General features: G+C 39.9%; 1 protein-coding gene across 4 annotated transcripts in view; it reads left to right on the top strand.

The window, feature by feature from the left end:
• Nucleotides 1–13540, top strand: part of frem2a (FRAS1 related extracellular matrix 2a) — a 57644-nt gene that overhangs the window by 36026 nt on the left and 8078 nt on the right. For all 4 annotated transcript variants that reach the window (XM_026372905.1, XM_026372907.1, XM_026372906.1 and 1 more), the window contains 8 exons: nt 816–1046; nt 5447–5572; nt 6326–6577; nt 10656–10805; nt 10921–11130; nt 11654–11851; nt 12272–12436; nt 12720–12902. In XM_026372905.1, the coding sequence (XP_026228690.1) occupies nt 816–1046; nt 5447–5572; nt 6326–6577; nt 10656–10805; nt 10921–11130; nt 11654–11851; nt 12272–12436; nt 12720–12902 (1515 nt within the window). The remainder of the gene's footprint in view (nt 1–815; nt 1047–5446; nt 5573–6325; nt 6578–10655; nt 10806–10920; nt 11131–11653; nt 11852–12271; nt 12437–12719; nt 12903–13540) is intronic.

Genomic DNA, 13540 nt, shown 5'->3' with positions numbered 1-13540 from the left:
TTCCACAAAGCTGAAATTTGAATCTCTACAAGAGAAACATCACAACACAACATGGCGATCCTTTAGCTCTATAACTATGAGCTGATAGAGTAGTTTGGATTGTGACCTTAACTAGCTGCCTGACTCATGATATGATATTGGTGTTATTTACACAGTATTATACTGTTGTGTGGAAAAAAACAACTTTTATTTACAGTCACATGCATCAGGCACCTGGAAAGCATCTGCTCACCGCTTATCAGGCACTGTGAATAGGCAAAGAGACTTAAATGGCACATTATGGGTTTCCTTGATGTGTGTTTGATGTGAAACTCAGTGGCACCAGTAAGCTCTCCTGCTTTGAAGAAGGTGTATCAATAAGCATTAATGATAGATGTAGCACAGTAATATGCATTCACACAATAGACCTATAATAAAATACAGTTGAAGAGAAAATAATAAGAGAGAGAGACACACACACACACACATTCACATGCATACCTAACACTTGCGATACAGCCGTGCTAGCTAATCCATCTCACTAAGGTGAATGTGCTTATGTAAATGCTTCAATCACAAATTCATTTCACACATTCCTGAGGGTCTGTAAGTGATCAGGGAAGAAAAATAGTTGCAATGCTCGTTTTCACACCAGTTTCTGTTCATCATTAACGGGTGTGAATATCCAATCTGTTTTTCTGGCTGTGTCTGTCTCCTGCCTGTCACCCCTTCATGGTCGGTTTCTTTGTTTTTGTCTCCACTTCATCATCTGTTTTTCTACACTCATCTGGCCTAATCTCCTCGTTGTTTCCTTTACATCTGTCACTGTTCATCAGGCATTAGCACCATGGATGGTAGTGCAAAGAAGGACGAGGATTTCAAGGGCAAGTCTCAGAGGCAGATCCAATTTAACCCAGGACAGACCAGAGCCACGTGGCGGGTTCGGATACTGACTGATGGGAAGTATGAACAGGCCGAGACCTTCCAGATTTTGCTGATGGAGCCAGTGATGGGAGTGATGGAGTTTCCTTCCACAGCAACAGTGGAGATCCTGGATCCCAGTGATGGTCAGTACTGCTCATGCACACATAGCCTGCACTCAGCATGTTCTTTTTAATGGTACCAATCTGTGGTGAAAAGTACCTAAGTTCATCTACTCAAGTATTGTACTTTGTACAAATAGAAGGCACTTATACTTCATTAATTTTATGCTATTTAGTATTTCTACCTCACAACATTTTGGAGGCAAATACTGAACTTTTCACTGCACAACTTTTAATTAAAAGTTACCTTGCATATTCAAATTAATAATGCAAAATATAATTAACTTATAAATCATGTAATATTACTGATTGGGCTACACAGCAATATATAAAGTCACAACAGGCCCACCTTTACCAACTGCAGCCTTAAAGTAATAGTTACACAATGCATCCATAACTTTAATTCAGTAATACAATAAATATAATTAGGAAATGACTCGTTCTGTCTAATGAGTGCCTATACTTTTGGTACTTTTGGTACTTTTAATTACTTTTGAATACATTAATTTTATGTATATGTATGTTTCTAACACTGCAACAACTTTTCACTATAATTAGGGTTTTAAAACATTTATTCTTTATACTCTTAGAGCATTTTATGCACAGTAAGAAATTAGTTAAAGATACAGATTCTATAGAACTGTATATAAAACTCATTTATTCTGTAATAATGTCTTTCCTATTTTACATCATAAACTACGTACTGTCAGATTTGTTAATAGTTAAACACAGGAAATTCTTTGGCTTTTCTACATTGAATTTAAAATTAAACACTAAAGATGCTGGTGAAATCAAGACTTTCAGCTTTGAGTGTGACATTCATGAATTACAGCAATTTTTATACACACTCTCCCATTTACCATAAATAATGGAACAAACTATTATTCTTGGTCTCATTTTCAATTCAAAGAATCGTATTCCAGAACTGGTCTGGATTTTCTGTTTTTGAGCATTATTATTGTTTTGCACCTTGTTGTGAAGTCTCTTGACTGCAGAGTGTTCTTGACTCACTAGTTGTTGTGAAAGAGTTCTTCCTTATCATGAACAGAACTCTGTAGTCATCCACTTTAGTTGTCTTTTATGGCCTTCCAGGTTTTTTGCTGCTGATGAGCTGCCAGTTACTTCCTTTCTTTTGAAGTGTGTTCCAAACTGTCCAAGCACACTGGTAGTTTAATGGTTTGCATGCATGCCACATAGCCGCAATGTCCCCAGTTTAAGTCTGGCTAGGAATTTTGTTGAATATACAGTAACACCTCTTTTGTTAAATCTGTGTCATCACTTGTGTTTCATTGAGTATAACTGTTACTTCCTAATACCCAATGATTTACAAAATACAGCATATTAGGAATTACTTGTTTTTATTCGTGCATTTTCATCGGGCCAAATCAAATATCACCAACAGGCTTCATTTGGCTTCTCTTCTAAAATGGTAATGTTGCTGTTTACTAGTGAATATTCGTGAAAACGTAATGTGTATCCACGCACATACATGCACACAGACACACATAAAAACGTCAATCTTTGCCTCTGTCATTTCACCCTGCTTGTTCTTTGTGTCTGTGCCTGCAAATTGAAATGTTAATGGAATATTGAGTAGTGCGACAAACTGGCTGCACTGCTTCATCAAGGCTAGATTTATTCTTCTGCAGCTTTTACATTCAGTTTCTTTTTTTTTTTTTTTTGTATGCATTACTCCCCTCGTCAGTACAACTTTTAAGTAATTATAGATGTGCACCATTGATAGAATCACTGAAGCTTCAATTATAGTGACATACTGTACAACAGCTGCTTTCATCACTTTATCTCTCATTTGTCTTCTCATTCTCTCTCTTTCACCACATCTTGATCTCTCTCTCCCCACTCACATTCATCCTCTTCAATCTATCCTCCCCTGTGGGTTAATTATGGTGAGTGCGGAGACCAACGGCGGTTTGTTTTCTAGCAACTCTAGGGATTGTCTAATGTGACAGAGATGTGTCACTCTGTACTCTAATGGTCCAGTGAAGCTTTAGCTATGCCTGTGGCGTTAGCTGTACTCCAGCTTCTTTCTCTAATGATGAAAACTGGCTTTGTCTGGTCTTCCGGTTAGCCTGGAGATTCCCTCCCTGGAGGACATGTCAGCTAGCCTAATGTAAGCTTGAGAGGAGGAGAACAGATTGCTAAGCTTTAACTAAAAGTTTTAAAATTAATAACAAGCTGAGTTTGTTCTAACAGCATGGACACTCTCTGTTTATCTCTATGAATGCCTGGAGTTCTTCTACATTGCTGTCTTTTTTCTGTTATTTGTACCAGTGCAGACTCTCTACCACCCTTTTGTATTAGTCTGTTACTACTTTAATAACGAGGAGTGGGCCTGTCCTACAGTGTGCTTGCCTGTGGTACACCCACTCTTAGTGCTGCAACACAAACTCTGTTTAATTAAAGGGTGTGATAGCCTGAGTTTCTGCCTGCGAAACTTTCTAACTTGCTTTTATATATAATCCATGCACAACGCTGACTAAAGATGAAGGTGGTACCCCGCTGTTCCTCTGTTTGCTGCAAGCACTACCAGCATCTTGCCACAATCAGTCACATCTTTCTTTTTCCTCTATAGCAAACACACTACATATCAGTAGAACTGTTACTCAACTGCCTTTTGCATCAAGGTCATTTCACTAAATGATGAAAAACTCTGTTTCTCTGTTGTAATTTTATGTGTTCTGAACCACAATGTCACCTTCAGTCAAGCACATATTTGTGAAGGGAAGCTTTGTCTCAGTTAGGATGTAAAACCTCATAATGTAGGGTACACAAAATGAGGGACTGCGTGTTGTGGGGTTGCATTTGTATTGAACTATGACATGATGTTGTTCTTTAGTTACATAATGCCATCAAATGTAGGGCTCTAGAGGCTTGAGATTTGTTTTACAGTTACAGTTTAGGAATTTCAGCATAAAAACAACAACCTAACCGTGGAAAGAAAACATCAACAGCCACAGAATATTCATGAAACAATCAATAATGGAGAGGGTCTGGGCGTGGAAATGAGAAAGCATTTTTTTTTTGTTTGTTTGTTTGCTTTGTTTTGTTTTTCACAAGACAATAACAAGATCGGGAATATGTACTCACCGTGTATTCACTTTCTCTAAAAGCATATATAGTTTCTCCCCATTAATGTTTTAAAATCACAGTGTTTTCCTCTAGGTAGTGAACTTGACCCATTTGGCTGAAAATTTGCACTAAAAGAGAGACGTGTGAGGTGAAATGTGAAAAAACTGTGAAAAGAGGAGGTGTTCAGTCTGCAGAATGTGTGGAGCGAGAGAATAAAATCCGGAGAGAGCGGTGTGTATGTGTGTGTGTAGAATAGGTAAGCACAAGACCCTAATCCCCTGCTATGAGTCCCCGTGCCCCCCTGGGGAGTGACAGATTGTGGGCAACAACAGAAAGGAGAAATGGAGGAGAGGGGAGAAGATTGAAAGGACAGCAAGCGATTTAGGGAGAATTACTGTAAGAGAAGAGGAATGTTTGACCCCCTGCTGTGTATAGGATTGTTTTACGTTGATGTCTTCATCCCAAATAATCATGTCAGTTGCTGATGCCTTTTTTTTCTGGCTGCTGATTCAAACATTGAGATCTGTCTTTGTTTTTGTTTTTTTAGAGTATTCACGGTCTATTGAAAGTACAATTCGCTGTTCCACAAGCAAGCTGCATGTGTCTTGCAGTTCCCATCATTCATTCACTCATTCTTACACTCGCTCAAAGAGACAACGACGGGAACAAACTCACAAGAAGATCTGGGACGAGCTGAAGCTCAGTCCACACTGTTAGTACTTTTATTGGTCCCTTTGCGTCCTTGGAAAACAGCTTCAACACTTCAGCTTCTTTTTAGTTTTTTTCTGTAATGCCACTAAGTTCTCTGCTGTGATAGATGATGCTTTCACTGCCTCTAAGTCGCTCTCTCAATCACAGAGTCCGCTCAGAGATGGAGAGAGGAGTGGACAAAGAACACAAATAAAAGAGATAGTTTGGCTGACCAGTGTGTGTGTGCAGAAAAGTTCATGTGCAAAACTTCCAGACGATTCTCTCTTTGTAATTAACTGAGAGGCTTGAATGTCTAATGGTCTGTGACAAACCTGGTGTTAGGAAAAAACTTCTGTAGTGGTGTCTTTGAAGACTACCTCTGGTTGAATCAAAATGAAAACTGTGATGGAGAGTTTTTCCGTGAGTTACTTTTGAATATGAATAAGCACACTGCAGGATCACCACTTTAATAGACCGGAATAAAAAATGTCAGCTGTGGCTCACTAATGCAGAGCCAGAAGAAAAGCCTGAACCAGTTCTTAATGGTGTAATGTACTGTGGATTTTTGCAGTTTGTTATATATATCATTATCCTTTTTTTTTCTCTCACTCTCCCCGACTCATTCTCACTTCTCCTCCAAACAGAGTCGACTGTGTTCTTTCCTGAACACACTCACACAGTGGAGGAAGACGTTGGGGAGCTTTTCATCCCAGTGCACCGTAGTGGAGACATCAGCCAGGAGCTCATGGTGGTCTGCTACACACAGCAGGGTATTGACTGGTCATTTTTCACCTCATCTAACCCATTTATCCTGAATGTACATCAGCGCCTGCCTGTCTGCTTTCTGGTTTTGTTGGAAACAGAATATATATAAACCAGAACTACTGCAAAACATTTGACCCCGTTCTCATTTTAGATGCACAACAGGTTTCAGCATTTTTTCAATAGTTTTCAAGTAGCCTACTAAAGTGATCACATTCGAATCACAAATACTGTATTTGGTTAAATTGCAGCATAAGGCCAGTAGCGTCACAATCAGCTGGTAACAGTACCATTTCCAGGTTTGATAGTAGTTTTCAAATATACAATATGTTTCCACACAACCTCCACAACAGCTCCACTCACCTTGTGAGTATTCAGATCTGGATCAGATTTTATCCTGGATGCCCTCCTCAGGCAGTAAAATTGCATACATTTGTACAATACCTTAAGCGATAATGCATTCACTGATTAGCCTAATGAAATATAGTTTAATGACATTTAACTACTGTGGCTACACCACAGGCTTCACTTTAAGACCTGTGAGGTTGCCCTGTTTGCATTCAAATTCAATGACTGACGTGACGAAGTTTGCTGTAATTAATGTTTGTGACTACTTCAACAGCCTAAATTTAATTAATCCTAAAGGGAAAATACATCTCATTGCAGTTTCAGTCATTCAGATGTTTTAATCATTGGACAGTTTTCAATATTTTTCTCCAAGCTCCTGTTACCTGTCATCATCCTGACCTGTCTTTCTGAAGGGTCCGCCTCAGGAACGATTCCCACCACCGTCCTGTCTTACTCGGACTACATCTCCCGTCCAGAGGAGCACAGCAGCATCGTCCGCTTTGACAAGGGGGAGAGGGAGAAGCAGTGTCGCGTGGTGATCATCGATGACTCTCTGTATGAAGCAGAAGAGAGCTTCAATGTCACTCTGTCATTGCCTGTCGGCGGACGCCTGGGAAGGCACTACCCTACAACTAAAGTCAACATCTTGGAAGATATGGATGATGGTAAAGAATGCAGATAATGTTTACAGTGGCTGTGTTAGTAAGTAATTAGTTCATTCCTGTACTTACTTAGTCACTTTCACCATATTCATATTTCCTCTGATGCTTCTCTGCAAGCTATAATAACTTTGTTGAGAAAACTTTAAAACCGAAGTGTCGTTAACACATTTCCCTTCGGATGTAATCACATGGATGAGAGGTTGTAGTGACCTTTGCAAAGGGGATAAAGTCTCAGAGGCTGAGAAGATTTTATACATTTCTGCTAAGTGTGTCTATGTGGATGGCTCCATGGTTAAACAACACATGCATATATGCAGCACACAAGTGTTCATAAACGGTGTGGGTGTGAATTCACAGTGCTATAAGTTTATGGTGCTATGAGGTGTTTTGAATTGTCGTCACAGCCTTTATATCACAGAAGTTTTGTTAATTAAGCTTGTTTACAAACTTATAGGGTGTTAAGGCATGTGGGATAAGAGTGTTGGAAACATTCTGACACAAACCCTGCACCCGCAGTAGCTGGATGGAAGCAAACTCCAGCCCTGTCATTCAAACAGTTTTTAATTACACTTAAGATTCACACCAAAGTCCAGAGGGATTACATTATCACACATGTGCCCGCTCTGCTTACGTTGTGTTGCACGATTCTATGGACAAAGTAGATTGCATCTTCTAAAAGGCAGAGAAATAGAAGATTTCTGGGGACAGACGAGCCTGCTGGGAAATACCTATTCCAATCTACAGGCATTCTCTGCCATGGCAGTATTCTGCATTGATTTATTTTATAGACTTGGAGAAACTGAACGTCTCTGCTCCAGACACTGCAGTTGTTATATGGAGTTTTGTAACAGGAAATGTAGGTAAAATACTAGCATTGTAACCAACATTTGACTTTACATCTTCAGGCCAAATAGATAGTGTCTTTAAGTATAATGGGTAGTTCACCCATCCGTCTGACATCTAAGTAGACAAATGTAAACTGTAACCATTGCCCCGGTTTCCTGTAATTTATTTTATTATTTTCATCCTTTTTATCCCAGTGTTCTTTTACCTTGTTAAGTAGAAACTGGCCTTATTATTCATGATATTCTGTAGAGGGAAATGAGTGTCTACATTTAGCTGTCATCTAAAATAACTATAGAGGAAAGAGGTTCTTCAGGCACTCTTAGGCAGAACTAAAAGAAGAGGTTATATTAAAAGTCGTTATTGAGTCAGGCATATTGGTCAAAATCCAGAAATGCAGACAGTTTTTATAAATGGAAACCGTATAATAGAAATAAGCTGTTTTTACATTACTCAACATTATACTGTACATACAAGGACGCCAACTGGCCTTTAATAGCACGCAAGAAAGATTTATTTTATAGACATTCAGCTTTTATATACTCTTAGTCTCCCTTAATAGTAGCTGTTTTATTTCGTCATAAATTGTTTGTATCAGTAAGATTAATGTCAGAGAGGACTGTAGACTGGGATAAATGAAACAATGGAAATTTACAACTGACAACTCATCTAGGGATACAAACAATAGTGCCAAATTGAATATGTGTGTGTGTGCGTGCGCAGGCATCTGGGGGCTAGTTAACAGGAAAGCGTGACATGCTGTCTGATTGTTAGTAAATTGTCAAAAGACTTCAGTCGGGGCGCTGAGTTCAAAGGAATGGAAATGTGTTTGTGAAAGCCCAACTCCAGCGAGAGATGATGTGTCATTTTTAGCCTCCCAGAGGATAATATACCGTCTGCCAGTGCTCTAATACCTGCACAGAGGCAAGTCAAACTGCAGCCTCCTTCACTTGAGTTCAACCTCAATTCGCTGAGGGAAGTAGTGAAACAAGAGTTACGACGCCCTGTGTTTATTGTGTACGCGACTGCCCGGGCCTGCTATGCACGCATGTTTATTTGTGGCTACTTGTGTGCACACTACGTTAAACCACTGGAGCAACTCTAAGTGTGGCTGCTGGTGCTCTCTCTTTTTCCTTCCCCCAGGTCAAAGTCAAGTTCAGGTTGCTGTTCTCTTTCCATCTATTTCTCCACTATCACTACTCTCCGTCTCTCTCTCTCTCTCTCTCTTTCTCGTACTCTTTTTCTTTCTCTCACCTTAGCTGAAAAAAGGCCCACGGGTGTCTGCTCGATTTAGTACTTTATCAGATTAAACTCTACAGTACCTTTCTCCCAGAGTGTTGCTCTCTGCATGGCTGCACACTGACTCAAAGTGAGTGTTGTCATCTCCTTGTACCCTGCAGAGGAGAGAGGGCACTCAGGCTCTCTCAGTCGGATGCATATGGCCACAGCTGAATTTGTAGAATTGTAGATTAGCCCCAAGTATTTCTTGGAAATCCCGTCCTTCATTTCAATATTGGGGCAGCATTACTGTTGGTCACACTCCCAGAGCAAGAGAATGGCCTGCTAATTTGTGTGTTGTGCCCCTCACTGTAGATGAAATGGGGGTTAACTCTTATGCACCAATAAGAAGTTTATAACATCTTAACTAATATTTCTAGACATGTTTCTAAAATCTTGTTACTCATTTCCTTCTAAAAGCACGGACACTACTTCAGAGGACAGCTGAGAATTCTCAATAAACGGTATTTAAAGGTGCAGTGACACACAAATGGGTACAGACGCCCACACACAGTAATTATAACAATTTGTCTTTACACCTTTCCCAGCCCTCACACACACTTGTAGGGGTGCTAAACCACAGGCGCAGCCCCTGAGGGGAAAGAGGATGCAGTTCTCACTCATGTGTCATCACTCAACTCCCTCTTGTGGTGTCAAGAATTTGTTGTCCCCCGGGTGCCGTCGGGAAGTGTGGGAATGCATTCATTTGTATGAGCTTTCCAGCAAGAAGGAACGTGTGCCTCATTGCCAACATATAAGATTTACGGCTAAGCTATATGTTTCAGTTGTGACAGTAATAATCATCCAAAAAAAAAAAAAAGCCAACCCTCATATTATTTATTTATTTATTATTATTTGGTCGGATTTTTTTATCCCACGCATTGTGTAATTTTCCCTTTTACTCTGCAAACGCACAAATTCTATTTGTGTTACAAACAAGTGTTACATCTGTTAGTTGAAGCTGGCTGTGTAGAAGGAAAAGGTATACGAGAAAGACAGATGCACTGAGAGAGAGGCTGCACGCTGCACTTGATGTGTAATACTCACTGGACATTTTTTCTGCCCTGAGCTGTCACTTATTCTGTCAAGTTGAGAGTCAAAATCTAACTGCAGTAATTTTCCCCAGCCCCTTAGTTATTTACACTATGCAACGCTTTTGTTATGTGTCCCAGTTAAAATATAGAAATAAAAAATATGAAAGATCATCATATTTATAATGTAATATTGAGGAAAAAATATCTCTGGTCTGTTGGGGTCTTTGATCATTACGCAAAAATATGATAATACACGTGCTATTTTTGCTATATGTCAGATTATAAAAAAGGAGCCGGGAGAGAGAGTGGCAGCTTAAAACAAGAGACAAGAACTTTTTTTTTCTGCCAGTTTTTGGACTTGACAGGGGGGGTTGTGAGAGATGAAGCTGTCAAATACACATTGGACTGCCTCCACTTTGTTGCCTCAGGAAACAATGCCAGTTCAAACAAGCCTTTGAGCAGTCTAGGGGGCCGCTTTCTCTCTGTCTCACCATCTCACTATGCCACATTCAGAGAGAGACACACAAACATTTCAACACACGCAGACACACAGGCCTTGTTTTTCACTGCTAACGGCATCTTTTTTGTTGAAAGTACTTAGTGGCTTCTGTCAGACGAACGGCAACAATGAGGTTGGATGAGAGGCCAGGAAAGGTTGAAAGGTTAAGCTTCCCTGCAGTTTAACTTCAAACTAATGGACTGTCAGTTTGACCTCTGTGTCCAGAAGGTGACTTTATAAATTAATCAAATAAGTGTGCTGACAGGTTAAATGTTACCACGCATGCAAGATTAACACTAAACAAAAAGCAAAGTAACAAAGTTTCAAAGTAAGATGAGACAACAGAACTAAAGACTGAAAGCTAGTAACAGGAAAATGAACCTATGGTATAGAAATGTATTTTGTCTTTGCTATCTTTGTTCTCCAGCTCCAGTGTTTTACTTTGGAGATGTTGAGTACCATGTGGATGAGAGCGATGGATATGTGGAGGTCAAAGTGTGGAGAACGGGAACCGATTTGTCAAAGACTGGCACAGTCACTGTACGCTCTCGTAAGTCTGAGCCTGTCTCTGCAGAAGGTAAGCTCTCTGTTACATACAACTGTCTTCCTGCTTTCTCTATACGTACTCAGACACTTGTCCTTGTTATGGTTCCTGCCCCCGTCATCTGCTTCTCTCTCTGTGCTTCCTCCAGCCGGTATTGATTACATGGGCATCAGCCGCAACCTGGACTTTGCGCCGGGTGTCAGCATGCAGACGTTCAGGGTTACCATTCTGGACGATCTGGGACATCCAGAACTGGAGGGGACGGAGACCTTTGATCTGGTCTTGCGTATGCCAGGGAACGGCATTCTGGGAGAACCTACGAAAGCCACAGTCTTCATCAATGACTCAGTCTCGGACTGTAAGGGATTTGATTTTCTATTACCTGGAATATTTTACTGTGATTCATAGCCACGTTAGCAGCATGGCTCCAGGGATGGTGTTGTTGGTTTGTGATTCAGTCAGACATTCATAGGCCTCAGAGAACAAGCCTTAGAAAATTTGGTAATTCCTTTTAGTTAGATTTTTCTTTAAATTCAGGGTTGACAATTGAACATATATATTATGGTAAATATATTTATAGTGCTCAGAAGATAAATCATAATGACGCGGATGATCCTCTACTGCAACATTTCCACCAGTCTCTACTGTCTTTCTTTTCAGTGCTAATTAACGATTCTGTGTTAACTCGTGCTAAGTTCAAAACAGTGCTGTGTCTCACACAGGAACAGAAATGCTGCATTATTGAGTTATGTTTATTGTTAATACATAACCTAAACAGTTTATGTTAAGTCAGTTCAGTCAGTTACATTCTCAGATGGTATGGTACATGTTATTGCTGCCTTTGTCCCATGTGGTGATTGAACTGTCCTGTTGACTTCCAGTGCCAAAGGTCCAGTTCCGTGAGCCGGTGTATTCTGGAGAGGAGAGCGACGGTCAGATCACAGCCACAGTTTACCGTAGTGGTGACATCAGACACAAATCCACTGTTCGCTGTTATACCCGTCAAAGCTCTGCACAGGTTACCTCTGACTTTGAGGAGCGGCCCAACACAGATGTGTCTATCATCACTTTCTTACCAGGTATCTCAGAAATAACAAGCACACCATAAGCACACCACATGTTTTCTCTCACCTTTTCATTAAAAGTATCCTGTCTTGAGAGCTGACACCCTTTAAATTAAATAAACAGCTCTTTCAGTATTTTTTTTTATTTTTTGTCACACATGCTTTTGCAAAAGCATCAGTGCCTCTGCAGATACCACAAAGACTTGCAAGTTTAACTACATTCCAAATGCTGCCTATTGCATTTTGCCTGTTTTTTAAGAAACATTATTTTAACATCTTCCAATTACTTTGGTGGCACTAAACACCGAAGTTGTTATATAAAAATTATCATACATGATGTAAGAAGAGTCATTGTAATGTATTTATCAATTCTTTCACCACAACATTTTTTTGACATGCTCTGTCATCACATCACTATCTTGCTGTACACTCTAGGCGAGGTGGAGAAGCCGTGTGTTCTGTCACTGATTGATGACACACTGTACGAGGAAGGAGAAGAGCTGCGCTTGGTCTTAGGGAATCCAAAGAGCAACTCAAAGTTTGGCGCGTCAGTGGGAGCTCTGAATGAGACAGTGGTGAAAATCAAGGACACAGCTGACAGTAAGTGAGGGGTACAGGGGAATAAAGCTAGGAAATCAAATATGGTTACATAAAAAGTAGAAAATATTTCTGATATATTTGACTAGTTGAAAAGTTTAAGCATATGAGTGTAAAATGTTACATGTGGAATACCTCTGACTGCACAGAATAATGATATAGAGTTATAAAATTATATTACTAACAATGATAAGAAAGATAATACGTGAAAAATAAAGGCTTGAATACCTAATCTAACTATATGTTATCATTTTAATATATCTGCACCCCTTCCTATGCACCTTAGAACCCATCATCCGTTTTTTGGAAACCAAGTTCAGTGTCAGTGAACCAAAGGAGGCCGGCACTGTGGCAACTGTGAGGATCCCGCTGGTTCGAGTGGGTGACTCATCAAAGGTGTCAGTGGTCCGCGTTCACACCAAAGACGGGTCGGCTGTCTCGGGAGAGGACTACTACCCAGTGTCGCAAGGTACACACACCTGCTGTGGTTCTGAGGGTTAAAGGTACACTGTCAATATAAAAACGAATGAATAAAAACAGGCAATTAAACAGTTATGGCACCAAATGATGCACACCTCATAACTTGAATACAGCACAGTGACATGAAACAACTCCATAAACCTTTTCATATGTTTTTATTTTTACATTGTTTATCGTGGCTTGTTGTTGTCTTGCTCTTGTGATGCAAATAATTCAGGAACTCGGTGAATAATACATCACACACAAAGACCACTAGTGGTTATTGACTTTGCACTTACTGGCCTGCAGATATCCTGCTTATATATTTCCAGTTTGCATTTGTAGCAGTTAATAAGGGGTATTGAAAAGTGTAAAACAAGTCTCCCTATAGGAATGTGAAATAAAAGTAGACATAGAGATTTATTGGAGCGATAGTTAGTGATTTCTAATTTCATCCTAAATGGGAAAAGGTAACGTCTTTGAGTCCCAGTGGACGGTCATATAGTGTTTAAGCATGATTATTCATGCTTTGTCAGCATAGTGGGATCTTCCTATTTCACCACAAAGCCTCTATTCCGTAAATCTTTCTTAGCTTAATCAAGGCTTGAAATATTTATATTAATGTATTCATTCTATTCAAATCATACC

Source organism: Anabas testudineus, chromosome 14, assembly GCF_900324465.2.
Source record: "Anabas testudineus chromosome 14, fAnaTes1.2, whole genome shotgun sequence".
In the NCBI taxonomy this organism is placed as follows: domain Eukaryota; kingdom Metazoa; phylum Chordata; class Actinopteri; order Anabantiformes; family Anabantidae; genus Anabas; species Anabas testudineus.
The sequence above is the reverse complement of the archived record's forward strand: the minus strand, read 5'-3'. Positions and strand labels throughout refer to the sequence as shown.